The 26,256-nt window shown below is 38.9% G+C and overlaps 1 protein-coding gene across 6 annotated transcripts; it reads left to right on the top strand.

Annotated features, from left to right (window-relative positions):
* The first annotated feature begins 5,996 nt into the window (after window positions 1-5,996).
* Window positions 5,997-25,743, top strand: LOC148639095 (ran-binding protein 3-like). Of its 6 annotated transcripts, none has more exons than XM_088622284.1 (18): window positions 5,997-6,093; window positions 9,761-9,842; window positions 12,730-12,785; window positions 13,009-13,045; window positions 13,160-13,246; window positions 14,099-14,170; window positions 14,859-14,924; window positions 15,339-15,431; window positions 16,269-16,378; window positions 16,896-17,009; window positions 17,584-17,690; window positions 17,782-17,857; window positions 18,321-18,420; window positions 18,679-18,803; window positions 19,084-19,204; window positions 19,646-19,788; window positions 20,826-20,997; window positions 21,264-25,743. In XM_088622284.1, exons 2-18 carry the CDS (start codon window positions 9,827-9,829, stop codon window positions 21,305-21,307), a joined length of 1,539 nt encoding a protein of 512 aa, XP_088478410.1. In that variant the 5' UTR covers window positions 5,997-6,093; window positions 9,761-9,826; the 3' UTR covers window positions 21,308-25,743. The 6 variants fall into 6 exon arrangements, with proteins under 6 accessions (XP_088478410.1, XP_088478409.1, XP_088478407.1 ...); XM_088622283.1 differs by having other exon boundaries at window positions 15,327-15,431; XM_088622281.1 differs by lacking the exon at window positions 9,761-9,842 and having other exon boundaries at window positions 6,009-6,093; window positions 15,327-15,431.
* Window positions 25,744-26,256: the final 513 nt, after the last annotated feature.

Here is a 26,256-nt window from a genome sequence, read left to right as displayed (position 1 = left end):
ATTCATTTGAAATGCAGGAAAGGTGTTGGTTTTAAGTTTCCTTGAAAATTTAATTTTTCCCCATTTTGTCATTTATTGTGAGCCCCACACCTGCCAGGCAAACACCATCATCACTGAGTGTCTTGAATACAGCCTTTCTACATGCTGAATCCTCTTATTTTATGAGGTTTAAAACAAACTAAATGGAAAGTATATCCAAACTTTAGTGGTAAATGTAATCCTAAGCTGTAAACGGCAAGAATCATGCTCATTTAATATACTATTTCAGCAGCAAGTTGCAAAAACCTAGATAATGCAGAATTAAAATAGACTGAATGCAGATGCCTTTAAAGTACTGAAATACTGCTAGTGTGAATGTTTCTGATCAATTTGCACTCATTAAGCTAACTTTTGTAGCACTTTTTCAGCAGGCCAGGATTTTGAAATTTTTCTATTAGTGCCCGAGCTAGGGTTAGGGTTAGGGTTTGACAGCACCTAGACATATTCTGATGCATTTGTTGTGCATTAGGATTCATTTGAAATGCAGAAAAGGTGTTGGTTTTAAGTTTCCTTGAAAATTTAATTTTTCCCCATTTTGTCATTTTTTGTGAGCCCCACACCTGCCAGGCAAACACCATCAACACTGAATGTCTTGAATACAGCCTTTCTACATGCTGAATCCTCTTATTTTATGAGGTTTAAAACAAACTAAATGGAAAGTATATCCAAACTTTAGTGGTAAATGTAATCCTAAGCTGTAAACGGCAAAATTCATGCTCATTTAATATACTATTTCAGCAGCAAGTTGCAAAAACCTAGATAATGCAGAATTAAAATAGACTGAAAGCAGATACCTTTAAAGTACTGAAATACTGTTAGTGTGAATGTTTCTGATCAATTTGCACTCATTAAGTTAACTTTTGTAGCACTTTTTCAGCAGGCCAGGATTTTGAAATTTTTCTATTAGTGCCCGAGCTAGGGTTAGGGTTAGGGTTTGACAGCACCTAGACATATTCTGATGCATTTGTTGTGCATTAGGATTCATTTGAAATGCAGGAAAGGTGTTGGTTTTAAGTTTCCTTGAAAATTTAATTTTTCCCCATTTTGTCATTTTTTGTGAGCCCCACACCTGCCAGACAAACACCATCAACACTGAATGTCTTAAAAACAGCATTTCTACATGCTGAATCCTCTTATTTTATGAGGTTTAAAACAAACTAAATGGGAAGTATATCCAAACTTTAGTGGTAAATGTAATCCTAAGCTGTAAACAGCAAAAATCATGCTCATTTAATATACTATTTCAGCAGCAAGTTGCAAAAACCTAGATAATGCTGAATTAAAATAGACTGAAAGCAGATACCTTTAAAGTACTGAAATACTGCTAGTGTGAATGTTTCTGATCAATTTGCACTCATTAAGCTAACTTTTGTAGCACTTTTTCAGCAGGCCAGGATTTTGAAATTTTTCTATTAGTGCCCGAGCTAGGGTTAGGGTTAGGGTTTGACAGCACCTAGACATATTCTGATGCATTTGTTGTGCATTAGGATTCATTTGAAATGCAGGAAAGGTGTTGGTTTTAAGTTTCCTTGAAAGTTTAATTTTTCCACATTTTGTCATTTTTTGTGAGCCCCACACCTGCCAGGCAAACACCATCAACACTGAATGTCTTGAATACAGCCTTTCTACATGCTGAATCCTCTTATTTTATGAGGTTTAAAACAAACTAAATGGAAAGTATATCCAAACTTTAGTGGTAAATGTAATCCTAAGCTGTAAACGGCAAAAATCATGCTCATTTAATATACTATTTCAGCAGCAAGTTGCAAAAACCTAGATAATGCAGAATTAAAATAGACTGAAAGCAGATACCTTTAAAGTACTGAAATGCTGCTAGTGTGAATGTTTCTGATCAATTTGCACTCATTAAGCTAACTTTTGTAGCACTTTTTCAGCAGGCCAGGATTTTGAACTTTTTCTATTAGTGCCCGAGCTAGGGTTAGGGTTAGGGTTTGACAGCACCTAGACATATTCTGATGCATTTGTTGTGCATTAGGATTCATTTGAAATGCAGGAAAGGTGTTGGTTTTAAGTTTCCTTGAAAATTTAATTTTTCCCCATTTTGTCATTTTTTGTGAGCCCCACACCTGCCAGGCAAACACCATCAACACTGAATGTCTTGAAAACAGCCTTTCTACATGCTGAATCCTCTTATTTTATGAGGTTTAAAACAAACTAAATGGAAAGTATATCCAAACTTTAGTGGTAAATGTAAACCTAAGCTGTAAATGGCAAAAATCATGCTCATTTAATATACTATTTCAGCAGCAGGTTGCAAAAACCTAGATAATGCAGAATTAAAATAGACTGAAAGCAGATACCTTTACAGTACTGAAATACTGCTAGTGTGAATGTTTCTGATCAATTTGCACTCATTAAGCTAACTTTTGTAGCACTTTTTCAGCAGGCCAGGATTTTGAAATTTTTCTATTAGTGCCCGAGCTAGGGTTAGGGTTAGGGTTTGACAGCACCTAGACATATTCTGATGCATTTGTTGTGCATTAGGATGCATTTGAAATGCAGGAAAGGTGTTGGTTTTAAGTTTCCTTGAAAATTTAATTTTTCCCCATTTTGTCATTTTTTGTGAGCCCCACACCTACCAGGTAAACACCATCAACACTGAATGTTTTGAAAACAGACTTTCTACAGTATAATGTTAATATTTTAGGGAAGAGAGACGCTGGACCCAAGGAGTTTACAAATCCAAACAGTTTTGTGGGCATGGCTTGTCTTTGCAGCCAAGTCAAATATCTTTCCCAGATATGGCTGTTATTTAAATGAACAGTTGGATGAAATGTTCACACTTAGTCATCTTCCCCCTTCAAATTCAGTTAGCAGAAAAAGAACTGTGGCAACACCTGCTCCTTCAGGTTTCTAAAAATAGCTCTCTTTCTTCTTATGAAAGGAGTGAAAAGTGCCACTTCTATTTTTTAACTTGCTCTTATACATAGGGTATAGTGACAACAAAAAGACACAACCCCTGGTAATTCTCTTTCAAAACAGAGAGACAACCAAACTAAGCTTTTGACCTCCCATTAAATCCATCTAGCTGATGAGGCCTGACAATGGCTTAATTGGTGTAAAATGTGGTACCACATAATTTATAGCCCAACAGAGTCAGGAGGTACTATAAGTTAATCTATTCATCCATTGTCTAACCACTTTTTCCAATACAGGGTCGCAAGGGAGCCAGAGCCTTTCCCAACAAGCATGGCAGGGTACACCATGGAAGGGACACCAGTCTATCACAGGGCAGATACGTACATAAAAACACACACACTCACACCAGGGCCCATTGTCCCAAAAAACAACCTACCAGGTTGGATAATGCATCTGACTTTGGATCAGAAGACTGAAGGTTTGAATCCTTGAATTATTTGCTCATGTGAAAAAACAGTATGTTCTTGGACCCAGGGAGGAAACTGGAGCACCCCAGTGAAAGCGAACAAGGGGAGAGCGTACAAACTCCACACAGACAACACCCCAAGAATTGAACCCAGGGCCCCAGTGCTGCGAGACAGCAATGCTCACCACTGCGTCACCATGCCGCCTGTATAATAAGTCAAACGAGTTGAAATGAGACTGTCTTTTACTTTTACAAAGCTCTGTTGTCTTATGGCATGTGTTCTGAACACTGGACTGCTGGAATTACAGAGCTGACAATGGTCAGTTTTGTTTTTTGTGTTTGCTAAAAAAATGCTTTTTATTATTCTGGATCGTACATGAAAAGACAGGGAGAAGAGGTAGAAGGAATTGCAAAGCTGATGTGGATTGCATAGTTTTATTCATGTTTATTTGGGAGGAATGCCCAGAGGAGGTGCTGTTCATAACTAAGACCTCAACCTTTGCAGTTTGCATACCAACAGACCTTTCTCTGTGCATGTGGGTGGGAAGCTGTCAAGTGATGCTGTAAGTGGGTTTATATTATGTGTCGAGGGGGTTGCTGAATCTGTATCTGTAGGCAATGCACACAGTAAAGACAGTTGTTAGTAGTTGTAAAAGCAGTGGTAGTATCATTTTTATTAAAAAGAAGAATGTTCAGGAAAAGAAATGTCAAAATTTAGCAGATATTGTTATCTGTGTCAACGTACAGAGGTTGAAATTATAGTACACCCATCTAGTCATTTTCTAATCAAGGTATCCAGTACTGTGACCCAGGGGTCAACCAAAGTTTTAATAATAATAATAATAATAATAATAATAATAATAATAATAATTGCTTACACTTATATAGCGCTTTTCCGGACACTCCACTCAAAGCGCTTTACAGGTAATGGAGACTCCCCTCCACCACCAATGTGCACTATCCACTTTTTTTTGCTTTGCCTTAACGTTTAAAGCTGATGCAGAAACAAAACGATTAACATAAATGATCACTCTGTATTCTTACCGCTAATGACTTATGATTCACGAACGGGAAATACACTCACTACTTAAAATATCGGGCAGCCTCGGTCAGATTAGCACACCTGCTCAGGGGTGGATCAGAGAAGCTGGAGACAAATTTCCACTGCTCTCCCCAGATCGAACAATTATGTTCAAAAACTGGAGGAATTCAGGAATGTGCAGTTCAATTTCACCTTCATCACGGCCTGAATTGGATTTCAGTTTTTTACAGAACTATTGCACGCTTTTCTAGGCGTCCACGCAGTTTACAGGAAACCACTACTGTATATTCAGCGCAGGTTTCTCGCAATTCTGCAAATGCAGAATGTTTGGTTGCTGTTTGTGGGAGATAGCGGCATCTTGTGACACAAAGAAGAACTGCATGACAGGATCGTTTTCTTTGCGAGAGAGCCAGACAGGCACCGTGTTTATAATAGCGGTGGAATAGAATATTTTAATTTTTAATTTGCAGAACTTAATACCATAAAGACGTTACATTAAGGCAGACTCGATAGCTTCTGGGTCCGTGATATTTTATGTCATAAGCAAGCAGCAAAGGCAGACAAAATGTTAGGACATACAGTTTAAAATTGCAGAATAGTGTGTACATTTCTGGTCGTATAAAAGCCGAGGTATCGGCTTCGACGGTATGGCTGGCTGGGGAGCTTGTTCCATGTGTTGTTCTCAGTTTCAAATGCTCTTTCACCATGTTATTATAAATATTATTTGAAATGTTAACTTAAATTTCTGTTTTCTAGTAAAGAGATTAAACTGGCTTAATGTTGCAAGAAAAGGTTTTAACGAAACATGCTTCCACGACCCTTCACTCCAAATAAGTCTTCAAAATGCCATTTCTTATTTCACTTCAATAAAAAAACATTCACCTAAAGCATGATTTTTTTAATTGTAATTATAAAGTTTGTGCCTGAGGACATTTCGGGAAATATGAATATGGATTTAAAAATAAATAAAAACATTTTACTAAACACATTTTACTTGTGTTTTAGAACATCTGAAGTTATAATACATCTTCAAAAAGCAGCTACGTTGCTTTACACTCATTCAGTACCGTTTATCAAGTAGAAAAACAGTAACTTCAACATTCACCATTATACTTTTTCATTTTAATGTCAACATCACTTATAAGATGTGTGTTTTGCTACGTTTAACATTTTATAATTACAGCAGTACTAGGCTTTAAACATGACTTATTTAGCACTTGAATCAAATCTATAACATTAATGTTATCGTTCTCATATTTTAAAATTTTACTGTCAAGTAGGATAAATATTAAAATAACACTTAGCCTTTAAGAGGCCAATATCTGTATAATATTTAACCGAAATCCGGTAAAATATTTTGTCCCTATAAGATATGCACCCATGACCCAATCAGGAGAGTTAATCAGTTTCTTTAAGTTTCCGTACCAAACAATGGCATACTAATATAAATAAATAAGCGTTGATTCAGACAATTTTTCCGTTGTTGAATTACTGTATATCACGACATAAGTGCGCTGATTCAAGCGGTTATTACGCACTTATAACGTAACGCGTCCACGCATGCGCTCCCTTCCCCTCCTCCTCGGCCTAGAAATAACGCGCATGTCTGGCGCGGGGGGTTGTGGGTGTGAGTGAGGAAGTAAAATGGCGGACCTGGCAAACGAAGGTAAGGAGCCGCGGAGTGGGAAAGGAAAACAAAGCGAATGAATGGGCAAGAAAATGTGATAAGAAAGCTGAGTTTAGCGGAGAGTAGCGTAGTATCGTGCCGAGGAGCAGGACTGGGAGGCCCGGGCTCTGTGGGAGCCGGGGGATGAAGTTAGAGCAGTAAAAAAGGGTAACGTATTTAGGGTTCCCGGCCTTTCTAATATTCAGAGCAGGAGAGGGAGGAGGGGGGTGGCCGCGGTGGTGGTGGTGGTGGAGGAGGAGGAGGAGGAGAAGAGGGAGGAGAGGACAGGCCAAGTCGGAGTTGGAGTGATACAGTTGGGGAGGGGGCACTAATAAATGAGAATGCTGTTTCAGATCGTTGCTTTTTGGCTCCTTAAAGATCTTAGTCAGAGCTGTGCCTCGCCCCGGTCATTTAAACAGCGGCCTCTAAGGCGGGACATGCGCATCCAGCCGCCCAGTGCAGTGCATGCAGACCAAATCTGATTTATATTACGGCGCGGTATGTCAGAGTACAGAAATGCTGCCTGACAACTGCCGTCAAGCACGCCAGTCTGGATATCTCATGTGAATATTTATATGCTCTTCATATCCTGGGACAAGCGGGCGCTTCTGAGTGTATTCGGAAAGATGCCTTTGCAGTACAGCGCACAAGGTCCGACTGGACATCTCGTACCCCGGCAAAATTGTCTGGGTCAGCCGTAAACCACTCAACGTCTGATCCTTCGGGAAAAGGATCCGTTTTAAAAAAAAAATGGTAGAAACAGTGGCCTGGCATTCATACTTGTTGATGCGCTGTTGTTCTACTTTCCGATTTGATTTTAAGTAACAGGTGTAGTCTCGTGCTGGAACAAGAGCCGGCTCGTGTGGATGACACTTGTAAAAGTATTCTGTAGTTCCTAACTGGATGAGCCCCCCGTTGCAAACGTGTAAGTGTAAGTAAGGCACAGCATTTTGTCCTAGGCAGTGTTGCAAATGATTGCATGTACTCTCAATAATTATTGTACAAAAGGTGGAAAAACTTTGTTAATCCCCTTGTGTAGGTATTCACCATTTCAGTATTACAATGGCCTGAAATCCAATTCTTCTGTTGTGCAGCTTCAGGTTCAACCCTTTAGAAAACTACAGTGCTGAGCATTTTCTTCCTTTACACTGTTTCAATTGTCCATCATAGCGTTAAATGTCTTAAATACACAGTCTGAAGTAAAGTTGATTCTTGAAATAGGGAGAAGCACAATAAACAGCTGCTTAATAGGAAATTAAGTGCGAATCTTTGAGCCTCTGAACATCAGTCCATAGGTATTATATTGCATTTACTTTCGTTTATCTTGTCTTTATTAAGGCTACTTTTAGTTATTGAGAAACAGAAGTGTAGATTTCTTTAATAAGTCCATGGTCTCAACCATCATAATGTTAATTTGGAAGATAATTCCAGTAAAAAAGAGAACTGCATTGGTCATGTGACACCACAAGCTTTTATAATATGTCGGCAACAGTATGCTTTCTAATGCATGACTTTTATCTGATCCTGTTTGACCAAAACAAACTGCATGCAGGGAAAAAAAGTAAAAGCAGCTCTCCTGGGTTCTAACCTAGTTGCACAGTTATAACCCTTTTGAGGTTGTCTTCTTTAGCATGTTTGCTATTGTAGCCAGCAATCACTTTAAAATCAGATGCCAGACGCTACTGCCTCTGGAATGTCAGTGTGGTCCTGGAGTGGCGTGGCCCCTGTAAACTATAGTGCTTGAAAGCATTTGATTTAATTCTCAAATATTATTATAACATCTATACTCATATTTGCCTCCCTGATGAACCACCTTCTTTTTGATGTTTTCACTTGATCCGGTTCCAGAGTTGTAAAGAGCTGTTTAATAAACAAGTAATGATACTTTTTTTCAGGCATTCTAAAGTGTGTTCATATTCAGTACCACCTAATTGTGCTTTAACAGCAAGAATTGAAAGATGCTTACAGATCTATTTGGTCTAAAGCTTGACTGTGTGCAGGTCAAATATAAATATGTACTCTCCGTTGTCTTTAAATTACTGAAAGCAGGTCTGCATCTATAATATGTTATGTCTGGTGTTCTTTTCACTATGAAGAAAGATTATAGCAGTGTATCTCATTCCTGGTCTTAGGGGACCGGTGTCTCTTTTTTTTCAGCAGCTGAATTCTTAATCATAAGCTAATTGATTCTCGTTTTCTATTTGGAGCATATTTTGAAATCTGCTTTCAAATCTCAGAAGGTTGAATGGAAACTGGAATTGGTATGAACCCGGTAAATAATTGTGGTTTGTCTGAATCAGCTTGTGTAAGTATTTGCTGTATTTGCATTCCTTCATTTCTGTGTTCATCATAAGAACTATTTAGACAGAAATAAGGGGAATCAAGTTTGGCACAGACATTAAAATTCTGTGTGCTGAAGTTATTGGAAACTGTCCTTGGATTAGGATATTTCTGAATATCAAGAATGAGTTCAGAAAATAAGGAAAAAAAATCTAAACAAGCAAGCAGGTTAATTACATTAATCAATTAGCACTGGAGAATTGGAGCTTAGCTGGAACAATAACCAACAGATGCTGTGCTCCCCAAGGACTGGTGATTGGTAACCACAATGTTGATATTTTTTTGTGTAAATGCTGTAGTGCTAAGGTCTGAGGGCTAGAGGGCAGCAGTGCAACTTTTAAAGCTAGAATTCTTGGATGTAGAGGTTTTGCTCTGCATTCTTGAGTTTTTTAATGACTAAGGTCTTTGATACTTAGTATTTGACCAATTGCAGGTTTTGCAAATAAGCTGTTAAGTCACTAAAATGTGATTAAAATATACATTCTAGATCTGCTTCTTAGTAAAATTAATTTTTGCTTCAATTTAATGCATAGGTCTCGCCTGCATAGTACTCGGAATTAGGGTTTTTAAAGCATGCAGACGTTCACTGAAAGTAAAACTAAGATATTCCTTTCTCCTGTGATTAAATGGGGTTTTAATTTAAGTGAAAGTGTTGCTCTCTCTGCTGACCAGATAGTGAAGCTTTCCATGTACTTATACTATCTATAGGTGGTGTGTGTGGGTGGGATGAGTGTGAAGGAATAAAGTTTTGAGGGCAGACTGTTAATGCTGCTTTCTGCTTGCTTTACAAAGGGCTCCTGATCATTTGCTGTTTATAGGGTCCTTAATGTCTTGACAAGGAAGTTCTGATGGTACTTCATACCCTGGTATGACGCTCTGTGTACTGTTGGCTGAAGCTTGGCAGTGTGAGCTGTTCTGTGATTACAGGATGGATGTCATGTACTATACTTGCCCTGTTGGAGGGGCTGTCTAGACTTGTCACAGTCTTAGTCCTTTGAATAGAGGCTAATGTAACTCAAGAAGTCAGTCAGAACTATTGTCCAAGACATTGGAATCTTCTCAGCACTGTGATCCCAATTCCCATTGCTTTGTATGAGGCTTCTGTAGTGTTTTGGATCCATGGATCTCAACTTGACCTTCAAAGTTCTTAAAACTAGTTGGAAGAAAGCAGAGAGATTGTATATTATACCTTTATAGCACTTAATGTTTAATCATCATGTGATGTTTGCAAGTTATTTTGATTGAGTTACAGTGCCTTAAATCTAATAGGGAAATCTTGATTTGTGGATTTTCTTAAATAATAGTAATGTTTCTTTTAATGTTTTAGCAGGTACGTGTGAACATCTCAGCTCATAAGTCTGTTAAAACCCAGAGCTAGAGATCACAAATCAGCATGGCTGAGGAGCAGGGTGAGTGTAGGGGGCCTAGGGACAGCAAAGATGATTCATGCATTAGATTTACATAAAACATCTGAGTCTTTAAATATAGTGTTAACATTAAATTAAGGTGTTAAACATTCAACACCTGTTTAAAAAAAGACAGAGCTTCTCTCTGTGCAGCACAGGTAGGACTTCACCTGTTGTGGAGCACCCCTGTTTCTGAGAACAGGATGTACAGGAGAAGAGAACTGGTACTTGGAAACACAAAAAAAGTCCAGAAAGGGAATAGTTACCAAATCCTTATCAGAATCATGCTCTATAGAAGCTCTTGTGAAATAAAATTGTATTTTTCTTTTGTGGCGTAGTATTATTTCCTTCTCTACAGTGTACATGTCCATCCAAATACTATACATCTTGCCAGGTTTGCATTAGGACAGTGAGAGGATTACTTGATGAACACAAGCATATTTATGAAGATCTCAAATCTTTTTACAGAAGCTTGATGGAATTTGTTTCTTTAAAGACGTTTCCTTAAAATTCTTAATGTTTTTCGAATTTCTTAGGCTGGCTCATCTTTTTCCCCCCCATTATGACCATTTTTACTTTTTATCCTTTTATACTGTATAGCAAGAAATAATTTCAGTATCTGTATAGTGTAATCAGCTTGCTGTATTATATGCAAAGAATAGCCCCCAGGCTTAATTCACTGCTTAAAGTGGATGGGATAGTTCTGTAGCTAAGCATCTGATCTGTGCACATGACCAGCAAAAGCAGATAATGTCTGGTATCAATGTGCTTGGTACAAATTTAGCCTTATGTGTAATTGACTCCTGTTGCTGCTACATCTGACTTGGACCCAGATGTATAAGATTAGTTGTGTTATTTTTATATGCAAGTTTTGAATTTGTGAGATACTTATTTTCTTGAACCAGCTAACAGAAATAGACAATATTTTTAGTCTGATTCTCTAATGCTGCTAAAAATACACCGACGTTTGGCAGAGTTGTTTCTCCCAGGTCTGTGTTTATATCAGCTGACCTCAGTGTTGGGTCTAGTGCCCTCTTTCTGCAAGAATGTGTAAATACAAGTGAGTTCTCTCCCCTTTTTTACATTGCCTTTCTGTAAAAGTCAAAATCCTTATTCAGGCTATCTTAGCTGTCAGGCTTCCTTCAAGGTTGTCCAATCGTGGGTCCCGAAGGGCTGATGTCTCTGCAGGTTTTCAAACCAGTGCGGCACTTAATGTCCTGATTCAGTGACCTGTTGGCTTAATTGGACCAATTTCATAGCCGTTCAGGTGCTGGCAAACCTGCAGTCACACCTCTGTCCTGGACTAGGATTGGACTGCCATGGGCAGGACCTTCTCATTTATAAGGCTTTTATAGAGCAAATTACCTTGTACCTATTGTTGTTGTTGTTGTTGTTGTTGTTGTTGTTGTTGTTGTTGTTGTTGTTGTTGTTGTTTTTTTAGGATTTATATAATTTAACATATCCTACAAAAATTGGTCACCTTTGAAACCAGACGTGGTGTAGGAAAATAAAGATTTAAATTGTATTCCAAGAAACTGAAGTGAAAAAAAGCTGTGCTGCTATTTATGAAATTCACATCAGTGTTTCTTTGGTTATTGTTGGCCAACAGTATGTTTTACCTCTGTGGGTGTCGGTTCTTTAGGCCAAGGGTTCCCAATCCTGGTCCTGGTGACCCACATGAAAAATCAGGAAAGTGTTCCTCCGGGACCAGTGTTGCTAATTGATTTAACATCTGTGTATCAAAGCAAAAGCTGGCCTGGAGGGGACAGTGGGGAAGCATGCTGAAGTAAATCTGCTTTTAAAGGAGGGAAGGTAACCTGGTGGGTAAATAGTCCTCTTATTTGTCAGGTTATGATGAACTAAAGGTAGTCACTCCTTCAGAGTTACCCAGCAGAAAGTACAGGCCAAGTTTATGAAACCAGTTTTTTTGCTTCTCATTTACTACTCTTTTGTTTCCCATGGCCAGTGCTCAGCTCTAGATCACTAAGAGCCCCAGACTCATCTTAAAGAGGACTAGAAGCTGTACTTGAAAAACTTCATTTGCAGCCTTCTCGTGTTGCTGGTGTGGCATTAAAGGGAAATCTGGCCTGCGCAGAAAAGAAGCTAGACCTCTGCATATGGCTAGTGAAATCCAAGCAATAAGTCACGCGTTTTAGTATGTAGAAATGTCCAAGTTGTTGACTATAAATAGGTCCAAGTGGAAATTCTAGCAGCTGTGTTTCTGTTGGATGTCTCTCTCACATCTCTGCAGCCATCTGGTAGAGGGTCTTTCGTTCCTTATGTGTCCCCAAGCCACTCTGACAGGTAGTGTTTAAGTAAAGCAAGACTGTTATTTTCTGCATGTTATTTGGGGCACAAGAGGCCGAGTTAAGTTTCATGACCTTTTGCCAGTAACAGTCTGACGACTGATTTATTAGTGTTTTCGTTTTAAAGCATTATTTACTGGGATGGATTTCTTAACCATTGAAGCAAGCTGTTGGAGCTGTGTTTTCCGCCTGGTATAAACTGTGGATTTCAGAAGCACAAATAAGAGGCATTCATTTTACATGACAATTGGACAAGTTGATGGGCAGTTCTGATAGAGCCAGTGATGAGTTCATTTTCATTGGGGAGCTTCAGTTTCAAAGCTCTGAATGTCTGACATGTTGATAGCATGATGGTGACATTTGAAAGGGACTCTTCAAGAATTAAGCTTAGAGGGTGCTGATGTTCACAAAAGTCAAAATGCTAGTACTACTAATCAAAGAATATTAGTATTGTCTTTCAATTACGTAGACTGGATGCATCACAGAAGTGTTTTAATGTAGTTTTGCCAGTGCGCTGAAGTTCTTTGGAGCCTGCATCAGAGTCTGTCCATAAACCACAAGTTTTTTTTTTGTTTGTTTTATAGAGAAACCTGCCATAGCTCCACCTGTCTTTGTGTTCCAGAAAGATAAAGCACAGAAGGTAAGCCAGCCAGTTTCAGAGCTGATTTATTTCACTTCTGGGAGCTGGGGGGCGGTGTTGAGTGGATGAGAAACAAAGTAAAGGTTAAGGGATCTGAAATCCGTTTAATAACTGAACCATTTTGTAGTGCCATATTGATCATGGTAAGAGTTTGGAGTTGAATGCCATTTGACAGGAGGCGAGAACAATAAACATGTAATTTGTTGACTTATTTTTATTTCAGAGATCAGCTGATGGATCCAGTGCAGAAGATGGTGAAGGTGACTTAAAAACAGAAATTTTTGTTTTGGTGAAAAACTAGACATGCTGTATCACTTCATGAATTGATTGTGATTTCCTGGACACTTAGAACAACTTGTACTTAAATGTTTCAGATTCAGACAAAGACGATGGAGCTTATTGTCCCCCTGTGAAGCGCGAGAGAACATCGTCTTTAACACAGTTTCCACCCTCACATTCTGGTAACTATCCCTGCTTCTTGTGAGCAAGGTAGATGTGTATGTAAACGTGATGTGAGTTCTGTTGAATTGGCTTGTATGAGACACTAAGAGCTTATTGGGGTTTTAGCATTTTGTGTATTCTGCTTGAGGTTCTATCCTTGTTAACCTTATGCCTTGAATGTGAAGGCAAACAGCTATTGTATAAATAGCAGATTTTCTAAGCACACATGGAATACATAAGCATACATAACATAAAGATGTTCAGTCTCCAAAATTATAGGAAAGGTGCATAATTGTGACCATGAAGAATCAAAAACCCAAATTATCATTTACATTTCTATATGTGGCTCATGTCTCATGTATATGTGGGCATCCCTGCCCTCCTAGGATGTGATCTAGAGATGGTTGCATCCAAACATGGCATTGACAGCTGCATAATTACTGTCTTCACTGAAGCACTTGACACTCATTCATCATCTCCAAAGGCACTGGTATATAGAACTATACAAATCTGTGGAATGGTGGTTTACACCCGGATGGGGCATTTTTTCCAAATGTTCAATTGCTTCCTATAGAATGAGTATTTTAGTTATTTCAGACTCTGATTTGTTAAAATAAGGTATACAATTTGTAAATGCTTGCTAGGTACTGACCTGTGTGGACCCTGTAAGTAGTCTTAGAAATATTTCTTAAGCCAGAACTGTCGTTGTTTTGTTTGTGATTTGATACATTCCAAAGATCATTCGCATAATCATCGTTCACAAGGAAGTACTTTTTTCCATTGCCTTCATCCCATCATTTATTCCTGATATTCGTTTTTTTCTTGGCCTTGTTTGTTCTCTCGTGTAATATGTTGCTGATTTTTCTTTGTAGTATCCAAAAACAATGTGTTTATGCCCTCAAGTTTCTGTCAGTCCCCAACTGGAAATTCAGACTCTGAGCCTGGTGAGTTCACTGAACTGTTCTCTCTGTGGGTCTGATTTGTAAGATGGCATTGAACTCTGGAAAGGTTAAGCATAGGCTTTTAGCCAATATATTTGGTTTTTTTGTATTTTATGTTGAACCATTTCATTGTACAACCTGTTTTTTTTCTCCGTTTAGAGAATGGTGTCAGGTTTTAGAATCATTAGTCAAATTTTTCCAAAATATTTTTTTTTAACCTATAACATTTGGCAGTTTATTCATGCAGAACTAAGTTCAATCTTCATTGCTGTGCTGTGACAAGTCAGCCAGGTCAGTCAGGTCAAGTAACGAGTCAAAGCTCTATTTCTTTTTAGAGTTATAGCTTTAGTTATTTCTCTGGTGTGTTTCTTTACTTTTTTAGTCTTGGCTTTTTACCTGCTGTTTGGTCTTATTGTAATATTTGAATGATTTGTACTTCATTTCCCACTTAACTAAAATTAAAATCTTTCTTCTGGTCAGGCTGCTTTATCAGACTTGGGCCAGATTAGTTGCAAAACTTTTTGGCAAAACAAACTGGGTCTTCTACATTGTTTTGCAGTTACAATTTATATATGCAGAAAACAAGACTCTTGTAAATAAGGACTCAGCTCCCCAGGATAAAGATTAATTACTCTGGCTCATTTTTCCTGATTCCCTGATCATTAACTTGCAAGTGTTTATCTGTTTGCAGAGGAGAAGACTGTTGGATTTCGTCTGAAACCGCCCACCCTGATCCATGGACAGGCCCCTAGTGCAGGTGGGTATTCATTGCTGCTATGTCCACGAGTGGATTTAGCAGCTGCTAGCAGCCTTTTCCGCTGTGTGTGTGTTGTTTTTTGCCTGGGTTATAGTAAGTCCGTGGTTGCATGATGGATTTGCAGCAAATGCAGGAAAAAAGGAAATAATCTCATGCATATTCATGAGAAAAGTCTTAAAACTAGATTTTCCAGTCTTTAGACTAGATGTGAGAGCAAATTAATATAATTCAAGCTAATGTTAGCGTGTTTTCCTTGTATTACGACTTTAATTATTTGATTGGGCAGAATGCTTTTTATGGGAACTTTCCTCAAAAAGAGTTCTCAACTTGTGTTTGAGATCACCTAAATTAGGGCTAGACTATGTGGTGTTTTGATCGTTTTGAGATCCAAGCTATTGGCAGGTTATCTTTCAGGTGTTCCAAGCCAGAAGCCTAAGGAACAACAGCGAAGTGTACTTCGCCCTGCAGTACTCCAGGCCCCACTGCCCAAAGTTTTTCCACAGACCAGTAAGTAAACTATTACTCTGTTTACTGAGTTTATTTCCAGTCCACAGTCCTGTAGGTGGCATTCAGGCAAAAATAAGCCCATTCTGATATTTCATGGTAAAACCGGGTCACCTACTTTCTTGTTTCCGTCTATGTATGCTGTCATCTGTGGCCTTAAGGATTACAGGTGTTGAAAAATCTACCTAGACGTGAACTCCCAAATTACCCCTCCCCCTTCCCATTTTCAGTCAAGAAGCCTGGGAAAGGTTAATGCTCTACTGTGGAGGCAATATTTGAATATCTTGCACGATGCTTTCACATCAGCAACCACGGATATCCTGAGTGTACTGTGTGACGTGCTTGGCATTTGCTTGAAAAACTTTTAAAACCCTTTTAAAGCAGTCATTTTTCCTGTTTTTATTTTAACATTTTCTGTCTCGGAATCTTTTAAAAATCTCATCCATCCAGCTTTCGAACGCAACGAAGAGTAAACAGTTTAAGTAGAACAGTGTTGTTTTGCAAGATTATTTTCACCCTGTGCTCGATGCAAAAATATTGCAGTACTTAAGGATGAGATTTGGGTTATGTTGGGAAGTTGAAAATATTCTTTCACTTGACTTCTGCTTACTGAAATTTCCTGCCATTTCTCCCAGTTGTATTGCAGCATAGAGGTAGCTGGGATCCGAATCACCGGCTTAGAATGCTTTAATGTCGCCAGACTGTAAATTATGCATTCTGTGTCATTGTTTTGTGGTACAAGCTAGAGTAATGTATCAATCAAGTAAATAAAGTGCACTGGGAGACTAGTGCTGCAGTGAGAGAGTATTCATTAGTTTCCTTGTATTTTTCTCCTTTCAGATTCCAGCAGTGGGACAAATGGTGTGAATAAGCCCTCGGATCCAGCACCAGATGGACAGCCTGTCTCCCAGAATAGCACGGAGAATTCGGAGGCTGCTGGGGGAGCCACGGTGAGCCCTGGGGTTAAACACTGTGGTCCCTCTAGCCCTGCAAGCACTAATTCAGGCCAGGATCACCTCTGCAGCAGGTTTCAAGATTTGCACTGTTCAAAGCTGCTGTTTACTAATATTTATTGCTTGGAGGATGGCTTTATTCATATGACAAGTGCCACAGATTTTATGCACTCTAATGTTTTGAGATATTCTATCTTACCTTCACTCTGCATCTAATGTAAGAAAGAGAACTGATTGCTTTACATACATTTTTCATCAGGGAAAGGTCAGAAATGGCAATTTCTCAAATGTTGTCTTATGAATGACCTGTCACTTTCTAAGTTTGGACCTGAAGCTTTTTTTGAGGGTAAGGATTTAAACCACACTGCTAAAAATAATGTTAATATTCTATCTTTGCTTTACATTGGGAAATGTTATAGCTGTATCTTGAACGGCAGAATGAGAGAACTGTAGTCTAACTGTGGTAACATGCATAATAGCAGTGTGGACCCTTATTCAGTCTTTTCTTTCCCAGGAGCATGAAAAACAAGATGGGCTGAGCAGTGAAAAAGAAGAGAAAACCGAGAAAAAGGATTCAGTTCCAGAGTCATCTTTTGTGTTTGGCCAGAATCTCAAAGACAGAGTGAAGGTTTTTATATAGTTGAACTTTCTCTGACAGTTTGTCAAGAAAAAAATGTACATGCAGTTGTTGTTCTACTCTGACATTAAAGTTGTCCACTTTCGGAGCCTTGTTTTCATCAGCTTTAGTTTGCTTTTATAGTCTATTTCAGGGGATATTTAGATTTTTAAGCATTTTCTTCTGATTGAAAATTCCTGACCCAATTTGTTAGCCCCCAATCTGTCTGTATTCTTAGATTTTGGTAACTGTAGGGCATTTCTACAATTTTATTATTGTTATTTCGAAACATCCCTTCAGTTTTTTTAAAATTGTCTCTGGGCCCACACTACCCGCAGGATAAGCTGAAAAACATAAAGTAGCTATTGAATTACCTTTTAGATGTAAAGATAGGCTGTCTAGACCAGTCTGTGGGAATTATTACCATGATATAGGCTTGCAAAAATGTAGATTCCCATATACTCACTTCCCAGAATCATTGAATTGGAATCGTAAGGGGTATGCATTCTTTCTTGAGGAAAAGTTTAAAAAATTTGAGAAGCACCAAAACTGTGATTACCCCTAATGAAAATGTTTTTTCTTCCAGATAGAAGAAGGCAACGAATCCTCAGATGTTAAAGAAAGCAGTTGCCCACCATCAGAAGCATCGTTGGCGGGCACCAATTATTTCTTACAGTACATCAGCACCCCTAGGTATTGTAGGCCGAGCTTTTTTTCTACTTTGCCTCATTTCACTTTTGGTGATTTTGGTTGAAAACTCGCCCCCTTTTCCTTGTTTTCACAGTTCACAGAGTGTTGCCAACAACACAGACACTGGGGCAAAGTTTGTTTTTGGGCAGAATATGTATGAACGAGTTCTGGTGAGTGTCGTGTTCGTGGACACAGAGTGATAGTTGTCTTTGATATCCCTTCCGCTTAAACCACATGGGCAGATTGGCTTAGAATTTCCTGCTTGTCAGAAGACAGTCATTGTCACAGCTTTGTACTCCAGTGAGACTATGATTGGAGAGAGGTGCCTTTCCTTTTCAGAAGGAGAGGTCAGTGCAACACAATTCTTTGCTAACTTTGCTTGGCTGTGTGAGAGGGGCCTTGGCCCCAAGTTCCTCGAAAGCATAGTTCTCTGTTTCACAGGTAGCCCACTTAACCAGTACTTAATCAAGTCCTTTTTTTAAACATCTCAAATGTAGAATCCGTGGTGGATACATCAGATAAATCTGTTCACCAGCAAGATGAAATAAAAATGAAAAAAAGTCCGTTTTTTTGAGGGGTGGAATTGGAAAGGCTGGCTTTGTGGCTGTGACCCCAATTGTCTGGTCTCTACAGAGCCCGCCAAAATCCAGTGAGCCGGCACCAGAGGGAGGCAAGGAGAGCACAGCCCCCCCACCCACCGAGCCTCCCACACAGGAAGTCACTCCGGAGAAGGGTAGGCACTTCTTTTGCTGTCAAAAGAGTGTGGCTCTACACAGCGTTCTTTATCGCTAGGATACAGGGAAAAATGATCTGATTTTGATCCGTGCAATCTGTTTGCATGTGGATATCGCTGCAGAAATGAGGTATTTGCAAATGGTATTTAAGATGGAATTCATCAGCCCAGCAGCCCAGGACCTGTGAGTTTCATGTATTATTCCCAGCTTGAATGCTGACCCTGCATTGCTGACTGGTGTGGTGCATGTCTTTGCAGCTAACAACGTGACCGAGTCTTTGGAGGAGTCTGCAGCAGCCTACACTAAGGCTACAGCCAAGAAGTGTTTGCTAGAGAAAGTTGAGGTCATAACTGGGGAAGAGTCAGAGAGCAATGTGTTACAGGTGGGCAGGTTTTCTTTGTCTTTAACTCCCTACTTTTAGCATTTTTCAGCTTAATGTTTTCTCTAGTTTAAGTGAAACTCTGACTGGTTTTTAACATACCTGACTTTGTGCATTTGGTCATAAAATCAGTTTCTGACATGAAGACGTTTGTCATATCATGTATAGTTTAATTAAGTAAACACATCTTCATGCAAGAATGATGTTCATGTGCCTCCCGTTACAGAAATATTAAACAGAGCTATAGAAGCAAGTATGACCAGATGTCTGTTTTTTTTTTTAGATTCAATGCAAGCTGTTTGTTTTTGACAAGACCTCCCAGTCCTGGGTAGAAAGAGGAAGGGGGCTTCTGAGATTGAATGACATGGCATCGACTGATGATGGAACATTACAGTCCCGATTAGGTAAACGATACAGTGTAAATGAATCCTGCTGATGAGAAGTTTCTGTGATGACTTACCTCTTTTCTAATTGGGATATGGGAGTGTTCATCCATACAGCAGGGCATTTTACTGAAGCACTCTGAGTGACGTACCATGCTCAAGAGTGTTACTTCAGTGCCCCACCACTGGGTATAGAAAGGCTAGACCTAAAGCTGATCTGGTATGGGGTGGGAGGCACACTATGGGTTAATAAATGCTTGATCATTCAGTCTTGTCTGTATTTGTAAGGCTTTCTCATGTAAAGGCAGTGCATAATGCTTTTGTAGTCAAAATTGTGATAAGCTGCTAAGGATTTTGCGATCCTTTCATTTTATCCCCAATCTCCTCATCTCTGGTTATGAAAATGCTCACTAGAGTACTTGTAAGTAAGTTGACCTCACACTCTCGATTACCGGCATGCAGTGATGCGGACCCAGGGAAGCCTGAGGCTGATCTTGAACACCAAACTGTGGGCTCAGATGCAGATTGACAAGGCCAGTGAGAAGAGCATCCGCATCACAGCCATGGACACTGAAGACCAGGGAGTCAAGGTCTTCCTCATATCGGTAGGTCCCTGTGGATCAAAAGGAGTTTCACCTAATTGCCATAGTGATGATGTAATTTCCACAGAGAGGAGAGAAAGGTGCGCGCACACACACACCTTTCTCATCCCCCCCAGAAATATTCAGTTTAATTCTATGTAAAGACTTATTATAAGGATTGTGAAAATCAAGCTGCAACTGTACTGATCATTAAATTCTTAAACTTGGCAGTAAAGTGATTAAGACTAAATGTGAACTATTTTACAACAAATGGAGGTGAGCAGTATTATTATGTTTATTAAGATGACCAGAGCTTTCAGGGATTTTCCTTTCTTAATTTTAATAATTAAAACAATAATTTTCTGTTCCCTCTTTAAGCTAGATAGATCACTTTATTAGCCATATACAATTTCCTGCATTAGGAATTCATCTTTTCGCATACCCTCGTTTGCTTTCCATGAGAGACAGGCACACAGACGGGGAGAGAGAAGCTTAGGTACACAGAGTGACAGGAAGTAGTCGATGATTTGAGATTTGGAGGGCAAAATCAAAAATGAATTTGAATAAAGCTGGTATTTTATTTTTCTGTGCAGCAAAAATGTGTAATGTTCATGAATGCTGTGACTTTAATGAAGCAGCATAATACACCATAGTGTCTAAGGGTGATCTTGGCTTAATCATATGTAGTTTGTTGATTGTAAACTGTGTTTATTCCCCAGTTGGAACCAGCTGTTGCAGAATTGCATAATGACATTTTGCTGTGTATATGGGACTAAACGCAGAATATTTAAAAATACACTCGCTTAATTTTTTGGCATTGAAGAGGTTCATGGATGGATAGGTGTACTAATTGGTTATAATTAATTTTATAGAGCATTGAATGTTTACACGGCAAACTCTTTAACTGTATACAATTTGCAAGAAGGTTTTTAACTGCATTTGTTGTATGCATGTATTTACAGCAAGTTGTACTTGGAAGATGTCACTGTCTTGCCTCCTAATGCAATGTTTCGGCAAAGCTCTGGCATTTACCTATGCCTCGTGTGGTGTTCCCTCTCCAGGCCAGCTCGAAGGACACTGGCCAGCTGTATGCAGCCCTGCACCACCGGATCCTGGCTCTTCGGAGCCGTGCTGAGCAGGAGCAGGAGACCAAGGTCACCCCACCTGAGCCCGAGGTTGCCCAGTCTAATGAGGAGGACAGTGATGAGGATGATGTCATTACTCCTGCCAGCGGTAATTTACTTTCTTCCCCGCTGGCGCCAGTCTTCAGCCTGGCACTGCCATCTTGTGGACAATGAAAAATGTTTGCATTTTTATTTTAATTGATTACAACAGAGAAATAGCTGTAACAGCCAATCTTGTCAAAGTGAAAAAGGAAGTGCTTCACAGCAATACTTCGGATAGGATTTTATGCTCTGCGGGTGACATTTTGGACAGTAGTAAATCCAAAGACATTTCTCGCTCTGCTTGACCTCTTCACTGCTTATTTCTCCACCCAGGTAACGCAGATGCTGGAGAGGCCCAGGCTACTGGGAGCACATAGCGTCTCTGGCACTGGTCTGCTTGCAAGGATGCTTCTTTTGGCATTTTGCAGGCGCCTCTGTGGACACCCCAGACCAGCCTTTTTATTTTGGGTAATTAGAAGTTCTGCTCCAGGAAGGATCCCGCACAGGTGTTTCTCACATAAGTCTGTGCAGTTCCATTCCCTGCATTAAAAATCAATCTGGAGTAACTTTTTTTTTTGACTGCAAAACTGCGAAGACTTTTCAGCTTTGGTTTGGGACTTGGATGCTCATCATATTGATGAGTGCGAGGGCGCAAGAGAGACAAAAGAGGTTCTCTCATCTCCAATAGACGTGGCACATTTAAGACTCTACCGAATAACTATGGGACCTTTCTATTAAAGTCACATCTGTAAAATCCTCTGGGACCTAGAATTCCAGCAGAGTTTTAAGTTTGTCTAGAAATCTAGTCTTGTACACAAAACTGGTTTCCCTTTTTTTACTTGTTTACCTATTGTCACTCATTCTGATTTGTTTTCTTTTGTTTTCTCAAGCTCTTAAAGGCCATTTACACAGGCACACACAACTGTTACTAAAACGCTTAACAAAAGCTGTGCCCCTTGTCTTTTCTTTGTTCATAATAAACATGTCCTGCTCTGGTGGGTCTAAACACAGAGGGTTAAAATCAGTTTGCCTACAATATTGATGTTTTTGAAAATCTCAACAAAGCAGTAGCTCAGGTATAACATGTCCAGTAGCTGAGCTTTTTTTTTTTAATTTTTTAAGACACAAACTCTAGAAACTAATAGACATTCTACAGGCGATGGTTTGGTTTCCAGTATTTTTCTTTTTTTGGGGGTTTGTATTGTGCTGAGACTTATTTTTTTATTAATATTAACACTTTTCCTGTTTTGATTAATGGGCTCTGGCATGCTCAGAGCTGGAAAGAGATTTTTTTTGTATATATATATACATTACTCTTTCATTGTAATCCAAGTGTTTTGTTCTTTGAAAAAAAGGGGGCAGCCAGACTTTATGAAATTATCAGCTGTTTTAGGAGCTAAATTGGTTAAGATCAGACATGGGTGTATCTGTTGCTCTTCCCATCACTTGACCTGAAATGTAGGGAGTATTTATTCAAATGCAGAATAAGCAAACACGTTCTGGAAAAACCTTTTAAAAGTAGTGAAATATTTAACTGGATTCGTTTTCTTATGGGTCCTTGTGGGTTTATCTTGGTGAAAGTACACTAGATAAACACCTGTATTCAGATGTCTTAATTTGAAATGGGAAATACAGCTGTGACACTATTTGGGGCCACTTAAACTGTGGTTCAGGTAACTTGGGAGAATATATCTGAATACAGTGCTTACTGCTTTGCTGGTTTCATGAAAAGACCCTCCTCCCTAACACAATGGATAGCTTCCTTTGGGTATGTTTCAGTTTTGTTCTCAATGGCCTGTTTTTTCATGATACAGTCCTTAGAATCCTCTGGATTAAGCTCTGAGAGACAAGTGGGAATCCATAGCAGATGTGTGTGAAACCCAGAAAGAAATGGCTTCTTGAAGTCCAAATGAAGGCTTTGAATTCTGACTGATTTCGCCTTGCGTTTGCTCAGAAATTCAACCTTTTGTCACAGCACCTCAGGTGGACTTGAGTGCTATAATCATCTCTTGTGTACTCCATAATTACTTGAATAATTAGATTATGATTGAGGCAAAATGCACCATTTTCACCTCTGTTAACTGACATTTGTTCTCCATATGTTATACCTTGAAATGGCATCTGCTATGTATTAGTGCACAGTCCTCCCCTACACCCACAGCCCTGGGTCAATCAATTAATAACCTTGAATTGTGTTACAAATCGGAATTACAAGACCTTGAATGGCCTCTCCCATGCTCTGAGGTTTATTTTACAGCTATAAAGAACATTGTTTGAGAATTTCAATTAGGAGAGTTTTCTGGAAAGATCAGGCATGGACTAATTGTAGCAGATCAAGTGTTGAAATTCATGGGGAGTCCTACAGTAGTCGAATCTTAGTTTAGCACAACTCTGAAGGCTAGTATAATGAGTTGTGGGGGTAGCGTTTTCAGAAATATTTGGAAGAACTCAAAGTACTGTTTTCTCAGGGTGAAAGTATTTCTCCCTCATGATCATTTCAATCTAATAAGGCGAGAAAATCATTGTTAATCTTGTGTTTAGTCCTTGCTCAGTGCTTTTAAGCACTGCAAATTTGACAGTTACTTTTTACTCAGTTCATTCCATTTGTCTCTAGGAATATAGATGGGAAGATCAGCTGTAGAAATTGGCTGACTCAAAACTGTTTGGTTCCACTCCTCTCCCTCTCTGCCCAGACAGCTGGGTTTGAAAACTTTAAAGTAGCTTGCTATATTTGTTTATCATCCATTAAGTGTAGCTGCCCTTTTATTTTTTATTTTGATCAAGTTGGATTGATAATCTATATACTGTTGTATAAATTGTGCTCTTCTTGTACTGCAGCAAGCCTTTGGATGTGGAAATATGTATTTTAACTAAAAAAAAAAGGAAAAAGCAGCAAGTAGGAGTATTGTTGTTTAAAAAAATGTAAAAAGCCCTCTTAATATGTATATTCTTGAACAAGCAGCCTTATAGTTTGAGGATCTTCTCTTCTGTTTATTTTGTACTTTCACTGCAGTCAGTAGAGAGTTGTTGCCAGGAGTGTAAGTGATTAGTTTTCCATACTGCTAATTAGCAAGGTGCATAGGACAATTCAGCTGGTAGCAGGGCTCAGAAATGAATGTACAGCATTTGTCTCGATCTGGGCATAGTCCTTCAGCACTTTTCTTTCCCCCTAAATATGAACTTGAAATGCAGTGTAAAACGCCAAACCAACTTCAAGGCTGTTTTCGTTACCGTTGATAATGTTGGAAATCGCATGAAAGGATTTCGAAAACAAAGTGAAAAGGTTTTTTTGTTATTGGAGATGTAACAAAACATTGTGAATTGGGCACTGTGCTTGTGTTGGCTGAGGCTGGTTCATTGTACTGTACTGTTCGCTGTATAGGAAGGTTATTAGCATTTTGCAGTGCAAAGAATCCAGTCATAGTGTTCCAAAACTGGTGCTATTTTCTTTTATTAGTGTTGCGGTTGTTGGAATATCTCAGATCTCAAAGGTGAAGCTACAATTGTGGAGAGTTAACATTTTCAAGGTTAAACAAATCCCTACGTTCCTCGGTGGATGTTGCACAAGAAATTGAAATGACTTAATTGATTAAACAATTACATTGGAAAGAGAGGCTAACAGCAGTCTGTGTGGGCGATTAATAAGTAACAGCTTTCTTTGGAAAATTAGCTGGGCTTGCCCTCTTCTATAATACAATACCATCTAGTTAAAATTCCTCCAGATTTTGTTTCTCCTAATAATACCCCAGCTTTGTTTAACTTTACAATACAGCTATAATGCTTTTTTAAAACTTTTTTTCAGTTTTGTGAGGTTAGCTGAGAGCTGAGCTCTGCCTTCTTTGAACACCAGTGCTAAAAAGTGGGGGGAAAAAAATACTACTACATTTCCAGGTTTTTCACAAATGCTTATGTTTTGGGTACAGGATGTAATAAGACATTAAATGTCCTTGTTTTTCTTATCGGAATATTTTCTTTGCATTTCCAACTAAGTCAAAGTTCCATGTTTTTTCATTCAGTGTTCATATATGATGTAGGAGGTTTCAGAAACTACCAGTGCTCTGGCAGCAGCTATGAGCACTGTTGTGATGCCCTGAGGAAGTCCATTCCCATAGTTTTTGCAGTATTTATGGCTGAGGGATTCAAGTTGTGCGATCTGGACTTCTCTTTATCTTCGCCTACAATGCAAAGGTGCTGAGAAGATGTCAACGCAGAGCAAACAGCTCAGACAGTTTTTATTTTAATGTGACTGCTGATCACCGCCTGGACAGTAGATGTGCAGGCTGAAAGGAGAACGGAGCTTGAATGTTTGTGCTGTCTGTGGCAGAATCGGTGAGGAGGACGTTGATGGGACCAGTCTGTTGGTCACTCTGTGGATTGAGCAGGTCGTGAGTAGTTTTGGTTTGGTCGAAGTGACAGCCGTCCGAGCCTTTTTCAGTGTCTAAAGCAAGCCCCCATACAGCAGCTCTGCTTAAGTAGCTTACATGTAGTAGTTTACATTTTGTATCTCACAAAATTTTAAAGGTGGTGATCAGTATACAAATGGGGTAGTTTGTGCTTGTGTGGCTGTGGACAGGGGAGGTTACTCTTTATAATCTACCACTTCATTGAAATTCATTTTTGAGCCCTCTCTCTTGCCAGGTCAAAACCCAGAAATAAAAACCTAAACATGTTACTTTATGCTTCAAGCTTTAGTAAAAAAAACAAGTATAAAAAAACAAATAAAAAAGGAAATATCACTAGTGTTTTGAAAAGGTTTATGTAAAATTGTCATATCCGATGTATTTGAGAATTACATTAAAACTTTTAACAGAAAGCACTGTTGCCAGTTTTCATTTTTTTAATTTTTAAAGTTAAAACCATGTTCTTCATATTCAACGTTGTTTCCTCAACAGCGAATCTGTTAGTATCTTAATAGTTACAACACATCGCATCTGATGTTTTTTCTATGTATATTTTTGCAAAATCTAAGTTGATGACTGTTAACTTGGGGATCAAAATATTAACTTCTGTGTACCACCCCATGTGGTGGTGTGAATTGTAGTTAAGGATGAAGTGGTCCCACACTTTATATATATATATAAAACATCTTTTCATCTGTAGGATCCCAAACATTATATAATTTCAAGTATACAGAAGTGCTAGCCAATGTGTAACACATTTCCTTTAATGAGGATTTTTTTATTGTGAGAGCACTTGCTCTGCTCAGCATTTTACTAAGAATTGGTTTAGCAAGTATTGACTGCATAGGAAGGTGGCACCCGTTGGGATTTCATTAAAATTAATATTGTATATGTATCGGATTACTTGTAGCCTTCTTACCAAGTCC

Source organism: Lepisosteus platostomus, chromosome 27 (assembly GCF_059453375.1).
Source record: "Lepisosteus platostomus isolate fLepPlt1 chromosome 27, fLepPlt1.hap1, whole genome shotgun sequence".
Taxonomy (NCBI): domain Eukaryota; kingdom Metazoa; phylum Chordata; class Actinopteri; order Semionotiformes; family Lepisosteidae; genus Lepisosteus; species Lepisosteus platostomus.
Note: the sequence above shows the minus strand (reverse complement) of the source record. Positions and strands in the feature narration are given on the sequence as shown.

Bases quoted from the DNA above. Each gene is read 5' to 3' on its own strand.
- LOC148639095 (XM_088622279.1), top strand. From the start codon at position 12,119: ATGTGTCCCCAAGCCACTCTGACAG. The intron at 16,379-16,895 runs GTGAGCCCTGGG...TTTCTTTCCCAG, and splicing joins AGGCTGCTGGGGGAGCCACG to GAGCATGAAAAACAAGATGG. The intron at 18,804-19,083 runs GTGGGCAGGTTT...TTTTTTTTTTAG, and splicing joins CAGAGAGCAATGTGTTACAG to ATTCAATGCAAGCTGTTTGT.